This window comes from Bufo bufo, chromosome 1 (assembly GCF_905171765.1).
Source record: "Bufo bufo chromosome 1, aBufBuf1.1, whole genome shotgun sequence".
Classification (NCBI taxonomy): Eukaryota; Metazoa; Chordata; class Amphibia; order Anura; family Bufonidae; genus Bufo; species Bufo bufo.
This window is the reverse complement of record NC_053389.1, coordinates 761,467,015-761,484,160: the sequence shown is the minus strand read 5'-3', so window position 1 is coordinate 761,484,160 and position 17,146 is coordinate 761,467,015. Positions and strand designations below refer to the sequence as shown.

General features: G+C 42.9%; 1 protein-coding gene across 4 annotated transcripts in view; it reads right to left on the bottom strand.

The window, feature by feature from the left end:
* LOC120986214 (adhesion G protein-coupled receptor E2-like) overlaps positions 1-13,971 on the bottom strand; it is a 71,724-nt gene extending 57,753 nt beyond the window's left edge. For all 4 annotated transcript variants that reach the window (XM_040414647.1, XM_040414649.1, XM_040414648.1 and 1 more), the window contains exons 1-2: positions 13,877-13,971; positions 5,032-5,067 (exon numbers count right to left, since the gene is read on the bottom strand). In XM_040414647.1, coding sequence (XP_040270581.1) covers positions 5,032-5,067; positions 13,877-13,907 — 67 coding nt within the window. In that variant the 5' untranslated portion in view covers positions 13,908-13,971. The remainder of the gene's footprint in view (positions 1-5,031; positions 5,068-13,876) is intronic.
* Positions 13,972-17,146: the final 3,175 nt, after the last annotated feature.

Genomic DNA, 17,146 nt, shown 5'->3' with positions numbered 1-17,146 from the left:
ATGCCACGCTGGATAGTACTCTTGATAGACTTAGGCCTTCTCCCAGGCATAATCCCGCACTATTACATTGGACGCAAGCACATCTGTTGACGGAGATATGGAGGGATCTGCACCCTAATACAAAGCAATACTCGTGTCACTTGGCCTCTGTCAACTCATTGTCCCGTATTGATTTGGCCTTTACAAATCAGGCGGGGCTTATGTGGGTGAAAGCTGCTAAGAATCTGCCGAGAGGTATCTCAGATCATGCCCGCCTGCAGATAATCCTTATGTTACCAAGCGATAGGCCGCGCTCCACTTGGCGGTTGAACCCGAAATGGTTAGATGTTCTTCCTGTGGGAGTGGCGTGTAAGGAAGCTACCTCAGGATATTGGGAAGTTAATGAGGGCTCCTCCAATCCACTGGTGGTATGGAACGCAAGTAAGGCAGTCTTAAGAGGTGTACTAATAGTGGCAATAGCAACACATAGACCGGAACTGCTCTTCTCACAGGTGAAATTAGAGGAAAAGTTAGATCTTGCGAAAAGAGTATATATAGATGACCCCACGCCAGAGCATCAATCACTTTGGCTTGCAGCTCAAAGGCAATACACTCTGTATTTGACAGAATTCACGCAGAAACGTCTCCTGGTTCAGAAGCAGAACATATTTGCTGAGGGTGATAGGAGTGGGAGAACTTTGGCGTATCTAGCTAAAACAGAAGCCCCACAAACAGTAGTACCAGCCATTAGGGATGAACAGGGTGTACTTTACACTGTACCAGAAGAGATATGTGATCAGTTCGCTAGTTACTACTCCTCCTTATATTCTTCTAAAGCTACCAAGTCTGCAGAGGAGATAGCGCTTTTTCTGGATGCTATCCCTGTGACTAAGCTAGCGAATTCGGAGAAGCAATTATTAGATGGCCCCATAGTCCCACAAGAGATTCAGCATGCAATAGTGTCCATGGCAAAAGGAAAGACTCCTGGTCCGGATGGCTTCCCTGTGGAGTGGTACAACTTTCAGATTGAGGAAGTGAGTCAGAGGCTCAGCAAACTATTTATGTATGCTCTGGAAGGTGGGGCCTTGCCTGCATCCTTTCATGAAGCTACTATAGTGGTCATACACGAAGCGGGGAAGCCTCCGGATCAGTGTGGCTCATATAGGCCCATATCGTTGAAAAACTCAGACGCTAAGTTATTGGCTTAAGTGCTAGCTAGCAGACTGTCATCCGTCATTTCATCTGTAGTGGGCATGGATCAATCCGGCTTCATGCCCGGGAAAACGACGGACATAAATCTGAGACGTCTTTTTACAAACTTACAAATCACGCATGACAATGCTGGCAACAGAGCAATCACCTCGTTGGACAACGAGAAGGCATTTGATTCGGTGAAGTGGGGGTTTATGTGGGAAGTCCTAAAAAAAATGGGGATTCCTGAAAACTTCCTCCAGTGGTTACATCTGCTATACTTACAACCGATGGCTAGGGTAAGAGTCAATGGGTATTTGTCCAAGTCGTTCGCGCTGAAAAGAGGCACCAGACAGGGGTGTCCTCTGTCACCCCTTCTGTTTGCTTTAGTGATGGAACCACTATCGGTGTACAGTACAGACCAAAAGTTTGGACACACCTTCTCATTCAAAGAGTTTTCTTTCTTTTCATGACTATGAAAATTGTAGATTCACACTGAAGGCATCAAAACTATGAATTAACACATGTGGAATTATATACATAACAAACAAGTGTGAAACAACTGAAAATATGTCATATTCTAGGTTCTTCAAAGTAGCCACCTTTTGCTTTGATTACTGCTTTGCACACTCTTGGCATTCTCTTGATGAGCTTCAAGAGGTAGTCCCCTGAAATGGTTTTCACTTCACAGGTGTGCCCTGTCAGGTTTAATAAGTGGGATTTCTTGCCTTATAAATGGGGTTGGGACCATCAGTGGCGTTGAGGAGAAGTCAGGTGGATACACAGCTGATAGTCCTAGTGAATAGACTGTTAGAATTTGTATTATGGCAAGAAAAAAGCAGCTAAGTAAAGAAAAACGAGTGGCCATCATTACTTTAAGAAATGAAGGTCAGTCAGTCAGCCGAAAAATTGGGAAAACTTTGAAAGTAAGGGCTATTTGACCATGAAGGAGAGTGATGTGGTGCTGGTCCAGATGACCTGGCCTCCACAGTCACCGGACCTGAACCCAATCGAGATGGTTTGGGGTGAGCTGGACCGCAGAGTGAAGGCAAAAGGGCCAACAAGTGCTAAGCATCTCTGGGAACTCCTTCAAGACTGTTGGAAGACCATTTCAGGGGACTACCTCTTGAAGCTCATCAAGAGAATGCCAAGAGTGTGCAAAGCAGTAATCAAAGCAAAAGGTGGCTACTTTGAAGAACCTAGAATATGACATACTTTCAGTTGTTTCACACTTGTTTGTTATGTATATAATTCCACATGTGGTAATTCATAGTTTTGATGCCTTCATAGTCATGAAAATAAAGAAAACTCTTTGAATGAGAAGGTGTGTCCAAACTTTTGGTCTGTACTGTATATAGCAGGTAATAATAGAATACAAGGGTGGGATGTTGCAGGTATAACCGAAAAGATCTCACTTTATGCAGACGACATGCTGATATACTTAGGAGATGTAGGCCATTCCCTGGATGCTTTGTTAGAGATAGTGGACCTGTATGGAACGTTTTCGGGACTACGGGTCAATTGGGCCAAATCGGTACTATATTTAGTTGATGAGTTTCCCCCCCAGAGCGTTTCATCCAGGTCATCACTTCAGGTGGTGAATAACTTCACGCACCTGGGGATAGTTATACATAAAAATGTCACTCAATTTGTTGCTCTGAATATAGATCCAGTAGTTAAATACATCTCGCAAAAACTGAAAGCTTGGGAGGCGTTACCGCTATCTGATAGGACGCATCAATATATTTAAAATGATCCTTCTTCCTAAGTTACTATACATATATAGGGCGGCCCCCTTGACTCTGCTGAAATCGCATTTTCAAACCCTAGATCGCTTACTAACGCCCTTTTTATGGAATAAGTCCATTCCCCGCATAGCTAGGGATACTTTGAAAGCTACGAATGAGAGAGGTGGCCTGGCACTTCCGGATATGTATTTATATTACGTTGCGACACAACTAAACTATATGGCCTGGTGGATTAAGGCAGACCCTTATAACCCGGCGGTGGTATTGGAGGCGGCCCTCATGGGCTCTTATGAGGCTATGACAAACTTAGTGTACAGAGCAGGGAAATACCCGGTGAAGCATCTCACTATACTAATGGCGGGGGTGATCGACGCATGGAATGCCTTTGCGGTGGTGAAGGAGGATGGAGGGGAAAGCAATATATTATCCCCAGTGATGCCTTTGTGGGGTAATCCCAAACTGGTGGAACTAAATTCTCTGCTTGACTTTGAGTTCTGGCAGCGAAGAGGCGGAATACAACTTACCACAAGCGTCTCTCTTTAGATTTTTTCAACTGAGACATGCTTGCGAATCCCAGTTTGGGTCAGGTCCTTTGAGGCTAGAATACAGGGCAGTAGAGAAAATTGCCAGACGGGCAGTCCATACCAAAATGGTGTCATCTTTCTACGGTTTCCTTCTATCCTCCTGGCCCTCGCCGATGGCAAGGGCTTTTCTTAAGTGGAAGGCTGATATTCCTGCATTGGAAGATTATCATGAGAAAGAGCCGTCGGCCTCCTGGAAGGGGACGGTGATTTGTGCAGGGGATCAGCTGATTCAGACTAAATGGTTACACAGAGTCTACTATACCCCAGTGAGATTGGTACGCATGCATAAACTTACTTCAGATATATGTACAAGATGTAATAATGACAAGGGGACTTTTCTGCACATGGTATGGGAGTGTCTGGTCATTGCTGAATTCTGGGTGGAGGTGCATGGGTATCTTAATGCTCGTCTGGGGCTCCCAACAGTTGTGGCACCTGAGGTTAGCCTGCTGGGTCTTGTCAACGATATTGTTCCATCTAAACATGCTAAAATCCTTTATAGGTTACTAATGTTTTATGCGAGGAAGTCAATTCTGCTGAATTGGAAGCCCCCTAAAAAACCAACACTGTCTCATTGGATTCAGCTTATTAACGCTACGCTTTCAGTATATAAGCTAACTTATGAAGCTAGGGGTGTACCGGGAAAATTTGAGAAGATCTCGGTTACAGTGTAATTGGGCTGGGGGAGTTAAGAGAGGTCTAGCTCACTGCCGTTATGAATGTGTGTGTGAATGGGGACAACTTCTAATGAGATAACTCTGCTTTATGACAACATCTCTGTTTTATGATGGATGTGAATTGTGTTAACGTCCTCTATACATGAAGATGCATCATCTATATGTAATCCTATCATTTTGCCTGTCAATTGAATGTGATGTTTGAGGTTACATTGTGTTGAGGGGGTTGTTCCCCTATTCAATGTATTGTTTACTTTTCTGTGAAAATGGAAAAATAAAGCCTTTAAAAAATATATATATATGCCTGCACCCCCCTGAAAAAAGCTGTAAAGTCATGGCGTCTAAGGGTCTCATTTCCAGCTAATTTGTAGTCCACTGCCTCTCGTCAGACAAGAACTGTTTCTGGTAAGAGAGACACAGAATACGGCACAGAGGAAGTGGGGGCGTGTCAGAGCTAGCTGAGCTATGAGCCTGATAAAAGAACTGCTTCTACACTGCTTCTGAACATCACAGGAGCCTCCTGTGTGTCTGTATAAGTTTGATTTATCCCTCCTTATCTGTTCTGTGAGGTTAGTTGAAAAAAAAAACATAGCGGGAAGTAAGGGAAAGGATGTCATAGCAGTACAGTGCTGGCAGACTTCCACAGAAGGGAACTTCTGAGAGAAATGCATCTAACTGCAGCTGAAACAGGGAATAATTTGGCTGAAAAACACATTTGGGAAGCCCAAACATAACTGTTCCTTCACAGCCATTATGAAAATGTTTTTTAAAACTCATGTACGCTTTAAAGAGCCCACATAAAAATACCATATAACTCTTGTTACTTACCATACATATTACTTTGTGACCTACCTATCACTGTAGAGAAGCTGAAGAAGAAGCATAGACCTGAAGAAGAAACAATCTGTTACATTTGGGTTTAATGTCTCAGCAAACAATCTTAAAGGGGTTGTACCACAAAATCTATTCTCTATGGGACCGCCAGAGATAGTCAACATCCTCAGCAGTCCCATAGAGAATAGATGTTTGACCTGCTGCTCTATTCAGGGGAACGGGACCACCATTCTCATGATTGATGGTGTCATATCAATTCAGTAGAATTGGTAGAAGGGGTGCTGCGGCTAATGTTGAGCAAATTGAAGTATCTGAAGTGGACTTCGATCCGAATTTCAGGGAAAATATGATTCACTGCGAAGCCGAATCTCCTCATGCTAAGTGGTAACTAATCAATTTTCCTGAAATGATGGTAAAAAAATCATACTCACCTCATCCATTTGAGCGCGAAGAGGCCGCTGCGGTCATCTTAATTAAAGATCGCACGCAAAATCTCGTGCACAGTGATGTATGGCGTCACCACACTGGCCAGCACCATGCAACATTTTGCGTGGGATCTTCAATCAAGATGGCCACGGCGGCCTCTTCGCGCTCAAATGGATGAGGTGAGTATTTTTTAACCAATTAACCCCTGAAAGCCCTAATTTTTTATCTCAGATGCTGCAATCAGCGATAAACGCGACATCTGACAGGTTCAATGAAGGGGGACGGCGCAATCGCCATTCCCCATCATTGCTCCCGCTACTTACAAAGAAATGTGCTTTGTGATGAAGTAATTCGCCACAAAGCTAATTTCTTTGTGAAATTTGGCAAAGCAGCCAATTTGAAGTTTTTGAAACTTCGCTCATCTCTAGCTGTGGCCTGACAGACGTTACATGTGTATTAATGACAATATATGAATCCCTCTATTGACACCCAGCAGGACGGTTAAGAGGCACTACTGTATTTCTGTGACTTTTTTTTTAAGGTAGTCTAAGTATATCATTACAGCAGGGGGAGGGATAGATTTTTACCATATCCTGTTATACACACATAACATCTGGTGTGCAAAAGCAAAAAATGCTAATTAAACAAGACAGACTAAAAGGTGAAACAGGTGGAAAAAAAAATCTAAAAAAATAAATGCATATTTTTTCGTTGTTCGTTGCATTGATCTACTGTAACCTATATAAGACAGATTTCGGATGCGTTAACGACTAGAGATGAGTGGATCACTCAAAATTCACTTATTATTAATATTTATTATTAAAGCGCCATTCATTCCATAGTGCTGTACATATGATAAGCGGTGCACATACAGAATACAGACAATTGCACTAAGCATGAACAAGACGAGTTACAAACTGGTACAGAAGGAGAGAGGGCCCTACCCTTGAGGGTTTACAATCTGCAAGGAATGGAGGTAAGACACAGTAGGTTAGCGTAAAGCTGGTCATGACGATCTAGCAGCAGCAGGGTCACTGTATATAGTAGGCTTGTCTGAAGAGGTGGGTTTTTAAAGAGGACCTTTCACCAGAATTAAAACCTCTAAACTGACTATACAGACGTGTAGAGCGGCACCCAAGGATCCCCCTGCACATACTGTTATACCTGGGCGCCGCTCCGTTCGCCCGGTATAGCCTCCGGTATCTTCATAGTTAGGCTCCACCCAGGGGAACCTGCCGCGGTCTCCTTCTCCCAGGCTGTAGCGCTGGCCAATCGCAGCGCTCAGCTCATAGCCTGAGAGAAAAAAAAACCTCTCAGGCTATGAGCTGAGCGCTGCGATTGGCCAGCGCTACAGCATAGGAGAAAGAGACGCCGGCAAGTTCCCCTGGGTAGAGCCTAACTATGAAGATACCGGAGGCTATACCGGGCGAACGGAGCGGCGCCCAGGTATAACAGTAAGTGCAGGGGGATCCTTGGGTGCCGCTCTACACGTCTGTATAGTCAGTTTAGAGGTTTTATTCTGGTGAAAGGTCCTCTAAGTTTCTTTTGAAGGAGTCCACTGTAGGTGAGAGTCTGATATGTTGGGGTAGTGAGTTCCAGAGAGTGGGGGATGCACGGGAGAAATCTTGGAGGCTATTGTAGGAAGAGGTGATAAGAGGAAAGGAGAGAAGGAGGTCTTGTGAGGATCGGAGATTGCGTGTGGGGATGTATCGGGAAAATAGCTCAGAGATGTATGGAGGGGACAGGTTGTAGACGGCTTTATACATATTTGTTAGAAATTCAAGTTACAGTTTGATTCAGTTGACTCAGTCAACCAATTCCATTAAGATCTGAGTTGATTCTACCTGGATTAAAAGTACTCCACTTGGCATGACAATTTGTGTATGACACGCTGAGGTCTCCTAGGACAAATTTTTTCTCCGTTGTTACATTTTTTTTTACTAATTTTTCTCACTCTCTTTCCCTCTCTACTCCTCTCTTGCACTTTATCCCTTCTCTCTCTTTCTCTCTCTCTCTCTCATACTGTATTTTTTCTCTAGTTTCTGACTAATTTCTCTCTCTCCTTCTCTCTTTCTCTCACCCCTTCCTCTTTCTCTCTTTTGCTGTATCTCTTTATCCGTCTCTCTCTCCCCATCTCTCTCTTGCTCTCTTTCTTGTTCTCTCCAAAATTCACCTGAATCCAATGACCAAAAGTTTGGATTCAGATCCACCTAAAATTTTACAAAATTTGGGTGGAATCTGATTAGTTACGACCTCTATGAGGTTCTACTGAACTAGACATGGGATCACAAGCTAACCTAAGTCTGGTCCAGGCATGAAGACCACAATATAAATGCTAAAATGTACCCGGATTAGTATGCCTGTCTGAACACTACCCTTAAAGAAGCCACAGCAGTGGCGATGCGTGTGGTGCTTTGGGCCATCCACAACAACCGATGTGATTTTTGGTGTACTCCATTTTGTCTTTTTTCCAGGTATTTTTTTTTGTATTTGATTACTCTAGTTTTCTGGCTCAAATGAAGCCAGAAATATATGGCAGCTCAGAGACGCCGGAGGATGAGCCTAATTTATGATAAGTCCTGCACCTAGTGACAAATTGGGGACATCCTCTGGCATTTCCGGGTGACATCAAGACCAGCTCAGAAAGCTTTATAAAGCTTCATATATATATCACCCATGAAATTTAGTTTTTGAAAGATTAAGTTCTGTAGGGGTGATGTCAAGAGAAGAAGTACACTACTCACAAAAAGTTAGGGATATTTGGCCTGTGGGTGAAATTTCAGGACGAACCTAAAATACACTCTAACCTTTACAGGTGAACTTAATGTGGCCTTCTCTTTTGAATGCACATGTCCAACTGTTCAGTGTTTCAGTACTTTTTGCACAACTTGCTATTCCCTAACAAGGAGCCTAAGGGCAAAATTCACAACAGGTATCTGATCCATGAATCGACCAATAAATTTCCTGGTTCAAATAGAATTGGTATTCAAACAGTCCTCCTCATCATGCTGTTCACATTTTGACATCATGAGATCAAGACGACACCTAGCAATTGATCAACAGTACCTCGCCATTGTGAGGCTTCAAGCAGGATGTTCTCAGATGGAAGTGCCCACTGAGCTTATAGTGTCACAGAGCAGGTTGCAACAGAGATACAGAGAGACTGGAAGAGTAACAGAGAGGCATAGACGTGGACGTCCTTTGGCCACATCCCACAATAATGACCGCTTCTTTGTGAACAATGCCCTGCAGAACCAGATGATGAATGCCACACAACTCCAGGCACATTTAAGGGAGGTGAGAGGCACCTAAGTGTCACGTCAGACCATTCAAAACCATTTACATCAGTGTGGTCTGCATGCTAGATAGGTACCTGACCACACCGCCAGGCACAGGAGTCATCGTCTGGTGTGGGCCAGGGAGCATCTACGCTGGACAAGGGAACAGTGGGTATCAGTGCTGTTCACTGATGAAAGTTGATTCAGACTAAGCAGAAATGATGGCCGACAACGATGTTGGAGACATCAAGGAGAGCGCTATGCATCAGCTACTGTTGTCACCAGTCAAGCCTTTGGTGGTGGTGTTACATTGTGGACAGCTGTGTCTAGTCAATACAGAACTGCCCTACACTTTGTAAATGGTACAGTGAGAAGCCCATACTACTTAAATAACATCATTAAAGGGGTTGTCTGGACTTTTTCCGACACCTGGCACCCCCGCCGATCATCTGTATGTGGAGACGGCACGCTGTGCGTACGTTCCGTCTCCCTTCTCTCTTTCTGCTCTGCTGCTGTATGTCTATGGGACAGCAGCAGCAAAGCAGGAAGAGAGAAGGGAGACGGCACGTGCGCACAGCATGCGCCATCTCCACATACAGATGATCGGCGGGGGTGCCAGGTGTCTGAACCCTCACCAAACCCTCACCGATCTGATATCGATGACCTATCCCGAGGATAGGTCATCAATATGAAAAAGTCCAGACAATCTCTTTAATCCAGTCATTGTGCCTCTGCATGAACAACACAGGACTAATTTGATCTTCATGGATGACAATTCGTCAGCTCATGGAGGTCTGATCATTAGAGAACCACTGCTCGAGGCTGGAGTACCTCAAATAGAGTGGCCTGCCCTTTCTCCAGACCTGAATCCTATTAAAGGGCTTCTGTCACCCCACTAAACAGATTTTTTTTTTTTGTGTACTTATAATCCCTATCCTGCCATATTGCTATACCTTATGTTATTAATAATTTTCGTTCAGTAGATTTTGCAAAAAACTTACTTTTATGATATGCTAATTACCTTTCTACCAGAAAGTAGGGCGTCTACTTGCTGGTAGCAGCTGCAGAAAACCGCCCCCTCCTTCTGTTGATTGACAGGGTCAGCCGCGATCTCCTCCTCCGGCCAGCCCTGTCAGCATTTCAAAAATCGCGCGTCTGTGTTGATTCGGCGCAGGCGCTCTGAGATAAGGAGGCTCGCCTCCTCAGCACTCCCTCAGTGCGCCTGCGCCGATGATGTCTTCTCTTTCGGTGATGTCATCGGCGCAGGCGCACTGAGGGAGTGCTGAGGAGCCGAGCCTCCTTATCTCAGAGCGCCTGCGCCGAATCAACACAGGCGCGCGATTTTTGAAATGCTGACAGGGCTGGCCGGAGGAGGAGATCACGGCCCTGTCAATCAACAGAAGGAGGGGGCGGTTTTCTGCGGCTGCTACCAGCAAGTAGACGCCCTACTTGCTGGTAGAAAGGTAATTAGCATATCATAAAAGTAAGTTTTTTGCAAAATCTACTGAACGGAAATTATTAACATAAGGTATAGCAGTATCGCATGATAGAGATTATAAGTACACAAAAAAAAAAAAAAAACAGTTTAGTGGGGTGACAGAAGCCCTTTAAAAACCTATGGCAGTCGTCGTGTAGAGGCTTGTAGCTCTGTACTCCAGAACCTCAATGACTTGAGGGCCGCCCTTCAAGAAGAGTGGGATGACATGCCTCAGCAGACCATAAGTTGACTTGTGAACAGCATGAGATGTCTTTGTCAAGCTGTAATTAATGCTCAAGGCCACATGACAAGTTATTGAGACATTGATATTTTTTGTGGGGGTATACCCACCACTGTTGTTGGCTTTTGTTTCAATAAATTGTTTGAGATGAGGAAATCATCATTGCTGCTTCTACTTAAATGCCTTACTTTCGTGATATAATATCACTGTAGCGTGAACTTTTTCATAAATTTCACCCAAAGCCAAATATCCCTAACTTTTTGTCAGTAGTGTTTATAGTTGGGTATTGTCAGCATAGAGATGGTACTAAAGATCAAATATACTAATAGTCTGTCCAATAGAGGTTATGTAAAGATAAAAGAGGAGAGGATCTTGGATTGAACCCTGAGGAACACTGACAGTAAGAGCATAAGGAAAAGAAGTATAGCCAGCGAATGATACACTGAAGGACTGGCCAGAGAGATAGGAAGAAAACCAAAAGAGAGCAGTGTCCTTAAGACCAATAGATCGGAGCGTGCTGAGTAGGAGAGTAGGAGATGGTGGTCTATAGTGTCAGATGCTTTAGAGAGATCCAGGAGAATGAGCAGAAAATAGTCATTGTTGGAGTTAGTTGTCAGGAGGTCAATTGTCACTTTGGTGAGGGGAGTTTCTGTAGAGGGTAGAAACACAGGTTTTAATGGGTCAAGGAGAGAGTTAACAGAGAGGTAGTAGATGAGATGAGAATAGTATGTAATGAGGTTATGACACAATATTTGAAGAAAGAGTGGAAGATATGAGAAGAGAGAGCTTGGAGGTTCTCAATGTAGGGGGTACTACTTTATTCAGGGTGCTTCTGAGGGTGTCATAGTGTTGTGCAATCAGATCAGGATAGAAGAGGGAATAGATTGGGGACAATGATGACTGTAAAGAGTACATTTATGATTGTAAATTGCATGTAGATTTCTGAATGTGTAATAAGTTTGTGGTCAGAGAATGAGAGAGGAAAGTTGGTGAAGTCAGAAACCAAGCAGGGCTGGAAGAAGACCAGGTCATGTGTATTACCATCTTTATGCATCTGAGAGTTAGAACGTTGTGAAAGGCCAAGAGACGATATTAGAGACAGAGGTTGGGGGGCAGATGGGGAGATAATGCTGGCTATGGAGATGCTAAAATTGCCCAAAATGAGAGTTGGTAATTCAGAGGACAGGAAATGTGGTACCCAGACAGCAAAGTGATGCAGGAAATGGTGGGTGAGCCGAGGGTTCAGTGTACAACCACCACTCTCAGCAAGAGTGGGTGAAAGACTCTAATGACCTCAAAAGATGGAATGGGGGTGATGGTACTGGGGGAATGACCTGGAAAGGGCATTGTGGGGAAAGAAGTATGCCAACTCCACCACTATGTCTGTGCTCAGATCTGGGGGTATGAGAAAAATGTAAGCCATCATAAGATAGAGCAGCAGGGGACGCGGTGTCAGATTGCTGAATCCAAGTATTGGTCAGGGTGGGTTTGCACTTGCGTTATGGCATTCCGTTATGGGTTCCATTTATAACAGAATATAATGGAATTCCTGGATGGAATGCAAAACGGAAGCCTTTAACCCATTAGTGACCACCCATACGCCTTTTTACGGCAGTCACTAAGGGGCCTTAGGCTGGGCCGCCGCTTTTTTACGGCAGCCCATTCTAAGCGCTGCACGGGTCCCCCGTGCAGCGGAGAGCGGGTACCCGGCTCTCACATGAGAGCCGCGGCCCTGCTCTAACAGCCCAGACCGGCAGGAGTGCCGTTCCGGGCTGTTTAACACTTTACATGCCGCAGGCAGTGGAACAGGGTGCCGATGTGTGTGAAGACTGGCAGGGATCTGATGTAGACCCCAGAACAGCCTTCAGTATTTTCCAGCAGGCTGCGCCAGCTGTTAGAATAGCATTGCCATTAAAATGCAATGCACTATAGGGATAATGCATTGCATTTTAAAAGCAATCAAAATACGATAAAGTCTGTTATAGTCCCCTTGTGGGACTATTAAGTGGTAAAGAAAAGAAAAAAACATTTATTAAATAAAATAAAAAAAGATTTTCACCGTGCACGCCGTGAAACCGGACATCTGTATCACACAGCTTGATGAAGGGCACCAAATTTGGGCCCGAAACGTTGCTATAACATGTACCACTGATGTTGAAAAATCTATAAAAATATAACTTTTTTGAAGATCATTTGGTGTGCTGTCTCAAACTAAACTTTGAGGACCTAGGCAGCCTAGCAGTGTGTTGGTTAGGACGGGTTCACATCACCATTTATTTTTCCATTCTTCTGATCCGTCAGAAGAACAGGAAAATAAGAAAAAAAATGGATCCCGTATTTTAAGCATCCATTATGCTCATTTGGCTTCCATTTCTCTCTGAGATCTGTTATTTTAGACGGAAAAAAAGTATTGCCTGGAGAACAGTTTTTTTCCATCCAAAATAACAGATAGCAGACTGAAATGGCTAAAATGGATGCCAAATGTGCATAACGAATGCTTAAAATACAGGGTCCATTTTTTTTCTTTATTTTTCTGTTCTTCTGTCGGATCAGAAGAACGGAAAAATAAACAGCAATGTGAACCCGTCATTGCTTAATCTGCGGCTCACACAAGAGCACCATCAGTACAGACAATTAAAAAAAAAAAAAAAATCCATTAAAATAAAAAGCATTTGCACGCATCCATTACAAATCCCCAAAACAAGGAGTCAGTTTAGTCCAGTAACCACATATAGACATTTCTACCATATCTATACAACTGTTCAAAGGGGTATTCTCATCTTAGAAGAGCTGTGCCATCAGTGTCTAATAGATGTGGGTCCTGCCACTGCAACCTGCACCTATTACCAGTACAAGGGTCTACCTCCCCCTCCCACCTCCTGGCCACCATGAATGGCTCTCTTCATGTACTTCTATAGGAGTTCAAAAAACATTTTTGCATGGCTATTTTTGGATTGCCCATAGAAGTGATTGGAGAGATCTGTGCACATGTGGTCACCTGTCTATTCAGAGCAACGGTGGCACCAGGCAGGACAGAGGGTTAGAGGACATCTGTTATGGAGATAGGTGAATATGCCATAAATGTCTATGATGAGAAAAGCCCTGTAAGCCTTGCTAGCCCTCATCAGTACAAGGTATGGACAACCTAGACCAGTGGAGGGGCCTTTGATAAACCAGTAAGCATACAATGATTTTGTGGGCTCACCACCAAATTTCTTAACATTATGAAATGATTTCTGGAGAATACATTTTAGTTTTCTGGGGCTCTAAAGTTTACAATAACCACATTCATACACCCCTTTTAGTTGCTGAATTTTGCACCAACACATCTTCTGATATATAGGGAATTTCAGCTCAACCCAGTATACAAAGGTACAGCTCTGCTGCATCTGTATTTGCCACCCTCATTTTTGAGAAACTGCAAAAATCCAGGCTACTCACCATAAAATAGGAGTCTCCGTGAGGTCTGCATTGTGACCAGAGATGTATAGAAGTGAGAGCTAGAAATAGAGAAGTGTTCTCTACATGGATATCCACTCTGGTGATGGGTTACATAGCACTTCCTCTCATAATACACAGTGACTCATAATAAGGAGAAGTTTTAATTTACAAATTCAGGCTTAATAGGGAAATCATAGCATGGCCCGGACAAGGGTTACATGGAGGTTTGTGTGTGTGTGTGTGTGGGGGGGGGGGGGGGGGGGGGGGCTAGGGGGTAAATCACAATGTTCCTTTCAGCATAATCAGCAGTGTTAGGCCTCATGCACACGACAGTATTTTTTCACGGTCCGCAAAACGGGGTTCCGTTGTTCCGTGATCCGTTTCTGTTTTTTTTCCGTGTGTCTTCCTTGATTTTTGGAGGATCACCAGACATGAAAAGTGTAAAAAAAATCTAAGTCAAGTTTGCCTTGAAAATGATAGGAAAAAAACGGACACGGATCACGGACGCGGTGCCTGACAGCCTGGAATTAAAATGGATTGTTTGAGGATTTGCATCATTTAATTTACAGAACATGCCCACAACTTTGAAGATGTTTTTATTTTATTTTATTGTGAAGCAAATAACAAATAGGACAAAATAACTGAAAAAGTCAATGTGCATAACTATTCACCTCCTAAAGTCAATACTTTGTAGAGCCACCTTTTGCGGCAATCACAGCTCCAAGTCGCTTTGGATAAGTCTCTATGAGCTTGCCACATCTTACCACTGGGACTTTTGCCCATTCCTCCTTTCAAAACTGCTCCAGCCCCTTCAAGTTGGATGGTTTGCGCTTGTGAACAGCAATCTTTAAGTCTGACCACAGATTTTCTATTGGATTGAGATCTGGGCTTTGACTAGGCCATTCCAACACATTTACATGTTTCCCCTTAAACCACTCAAGTGTTGCTTTAGCAGTGAGTTTGGGGTCATTGTCCTGCTGGAAGGTGAACCTCCGTCCTAGCCTCAAATCAGGCACAAAGTGGTACAGGTTTTGCTCAAGAATATCCCTGCATTTAGCACCATCCATCTTTCCCTCAACTCTGACCAGTTTCCCAGTCCCAGCTGCTGAAAAACATCCCCGCAGCATGATGCTGCCACCACCATGTTTCACTGTGGGGATGGTGTTCTTTGGGTGATGTGATCTGTTGGGTTTGTGTTGTTTTCTTTGATGGCCGAAAAGTTCAATTTTAGTCTCATCAGACCAGAGCACCTTCCTCCATACATTTTGGGAGTCTCCCACATGCCTTTTTGCAAACTCACAACGTGCATTTTTGTTTTTAGCTGAAAGTAATGGCTTTCTTCTGACCACTCGGCCATAAAGCCCATTTTTAAGGAGCGTACAGCTTATTGTCGTCCTATGTACATATACTCCAGTCTCTGCTGTGGAACTCTGCAGCTCCTCCAGGGTTATCTTAGGTCTCTGTGCTGCCTCTCTGATTAATGCCCTCCTTGCCCGGTCTGTGAGTTTTGGTGGGCAGCCGACTCTTGGCAGGTTTGCTGTTGTGCCGTGTTCTTTCCATTTGGTTATGATAGATTTGATGGTGCTCCTGCGGATCATCAAAGATTTGGATATTTTTTTATAACCTAACCCTGTCTTGTACTTCTCAACAACATTGTCCCTTACTTGTTTGGAGAGTTCCTTGGTTTTCATGGCAGTGTTTGGTTAGTGATGCCTCTTGCTTAGGTGTTGCAGCCTCTGGGGCCTTTCAAAAAAGGTGTGTATTGATGCCCCAGTGTCCAGGTCAAAATTTACATCTGACATGCGTCACTTTATGTGGTAATAGCTTTGGAACACTTTTATTTATCCAAGCCATTCTGAGATTATTTCTCGTGAGACATTGTACTTGATGATAGTCATAAATTTGAGTCAATATATTTCACCTTTATTTATGAAAAAATCCCAAATTTACCAAAAGTTTAGAAAAATTAGCAATTTTCTAAATTTCGATTTCTCTGCTTTTAAAACATAAAGTGATACCTCATAAAATATTTATTACTTAACATTCCCCATATGTATACTTTATGTTGGCATCATTTTGGAAATGTCATATTTTTTTTTTTTAGGACATTAGAAGGCTTAGAAGTTTAGAAGAAATTCTTAAAATTTCTAAGAAAATTTCCAAAACCCACTTTTTAAGGACAAGTTCAGGTCTGAAGTCACTTTGTGGGGCTTACATAGTGGAAACCCCCCATAAATGACCCCATTGTAGAAACTACACCCCTCTGTTACCCAAAACTGATTTTACAAACGTTGTTAACCCTTTAGGTGTTCCACAAGAATTAAAGGAAAATGCAGATTAAAATTCTACATTTCACTTTTTTGGCAGATTGAGGGTTAATAGCCAAACAGAACACATTGAGGGTTAATAGCCAAACAGAACTCAATATTTATTACTCTGATTCTGCGGTTTACAGAAACACCCCACATGTGGTCGTAACCTGATGTAAGGGCACATGGCAGGGCGCAGAAGAAAAGGAGCGCCATATGGTTTTTGGAAGGCATGTCCCATTTGAAGCCCCCCTGATGCACCCTTACAGTAGAAACTCCCAAAAAGTGACCCTATTTTGGAAACTAGGGGATAAGGTGCCAGTTTTACTGGTACTATTTTGGGGTACATATGATTTTTAATTGCTCTATATTATATTATTTTTGTGAGGCACCGTTTTGTTATTTTTTATTTTTTACAAGATTCATCTGACAGGGTAGATCATGTGCTATTTTTATAGAGCCGGTTGTTACGAACGCAATGATATCAAATATGTCTACTTTCTTTGTTTATTTCAGTTTTACATAATAAAGCATTTTTGAAAAAGAAATTATGTTTTTGTGTGTCCATTTTCTGAACGGCATATTTTTTTTTATTTTTCTGCCGATCGTCGTGTGCAGGGGCTCGTTTTTTGCAGAAAAAGTTGAGGTTTTTGTTGGTACCATTTTTTGGTACATACGATTTTTTGATCATTCATTATTACACTTTATGGGGAAGGTGACAAAAAAATTGGCTGTTTTGGAAACTTTTTATTTATTTATTTTTACAGCGTTCATCTGAGGGGTTAGGTCATGTGACAGTTTTATAGAGCATATCGTTACAGATGTGGAAATACCTAATATATATACTTTTTCTTTTTTATTTAAGTTTTACACAATAATAGCATTTTTGAAACCAAAAAAATGATGTTTTAGTGTCTCCATAGTCTGAGAGCCATAGTTTTTTTATTTTTTGAGTGATTTT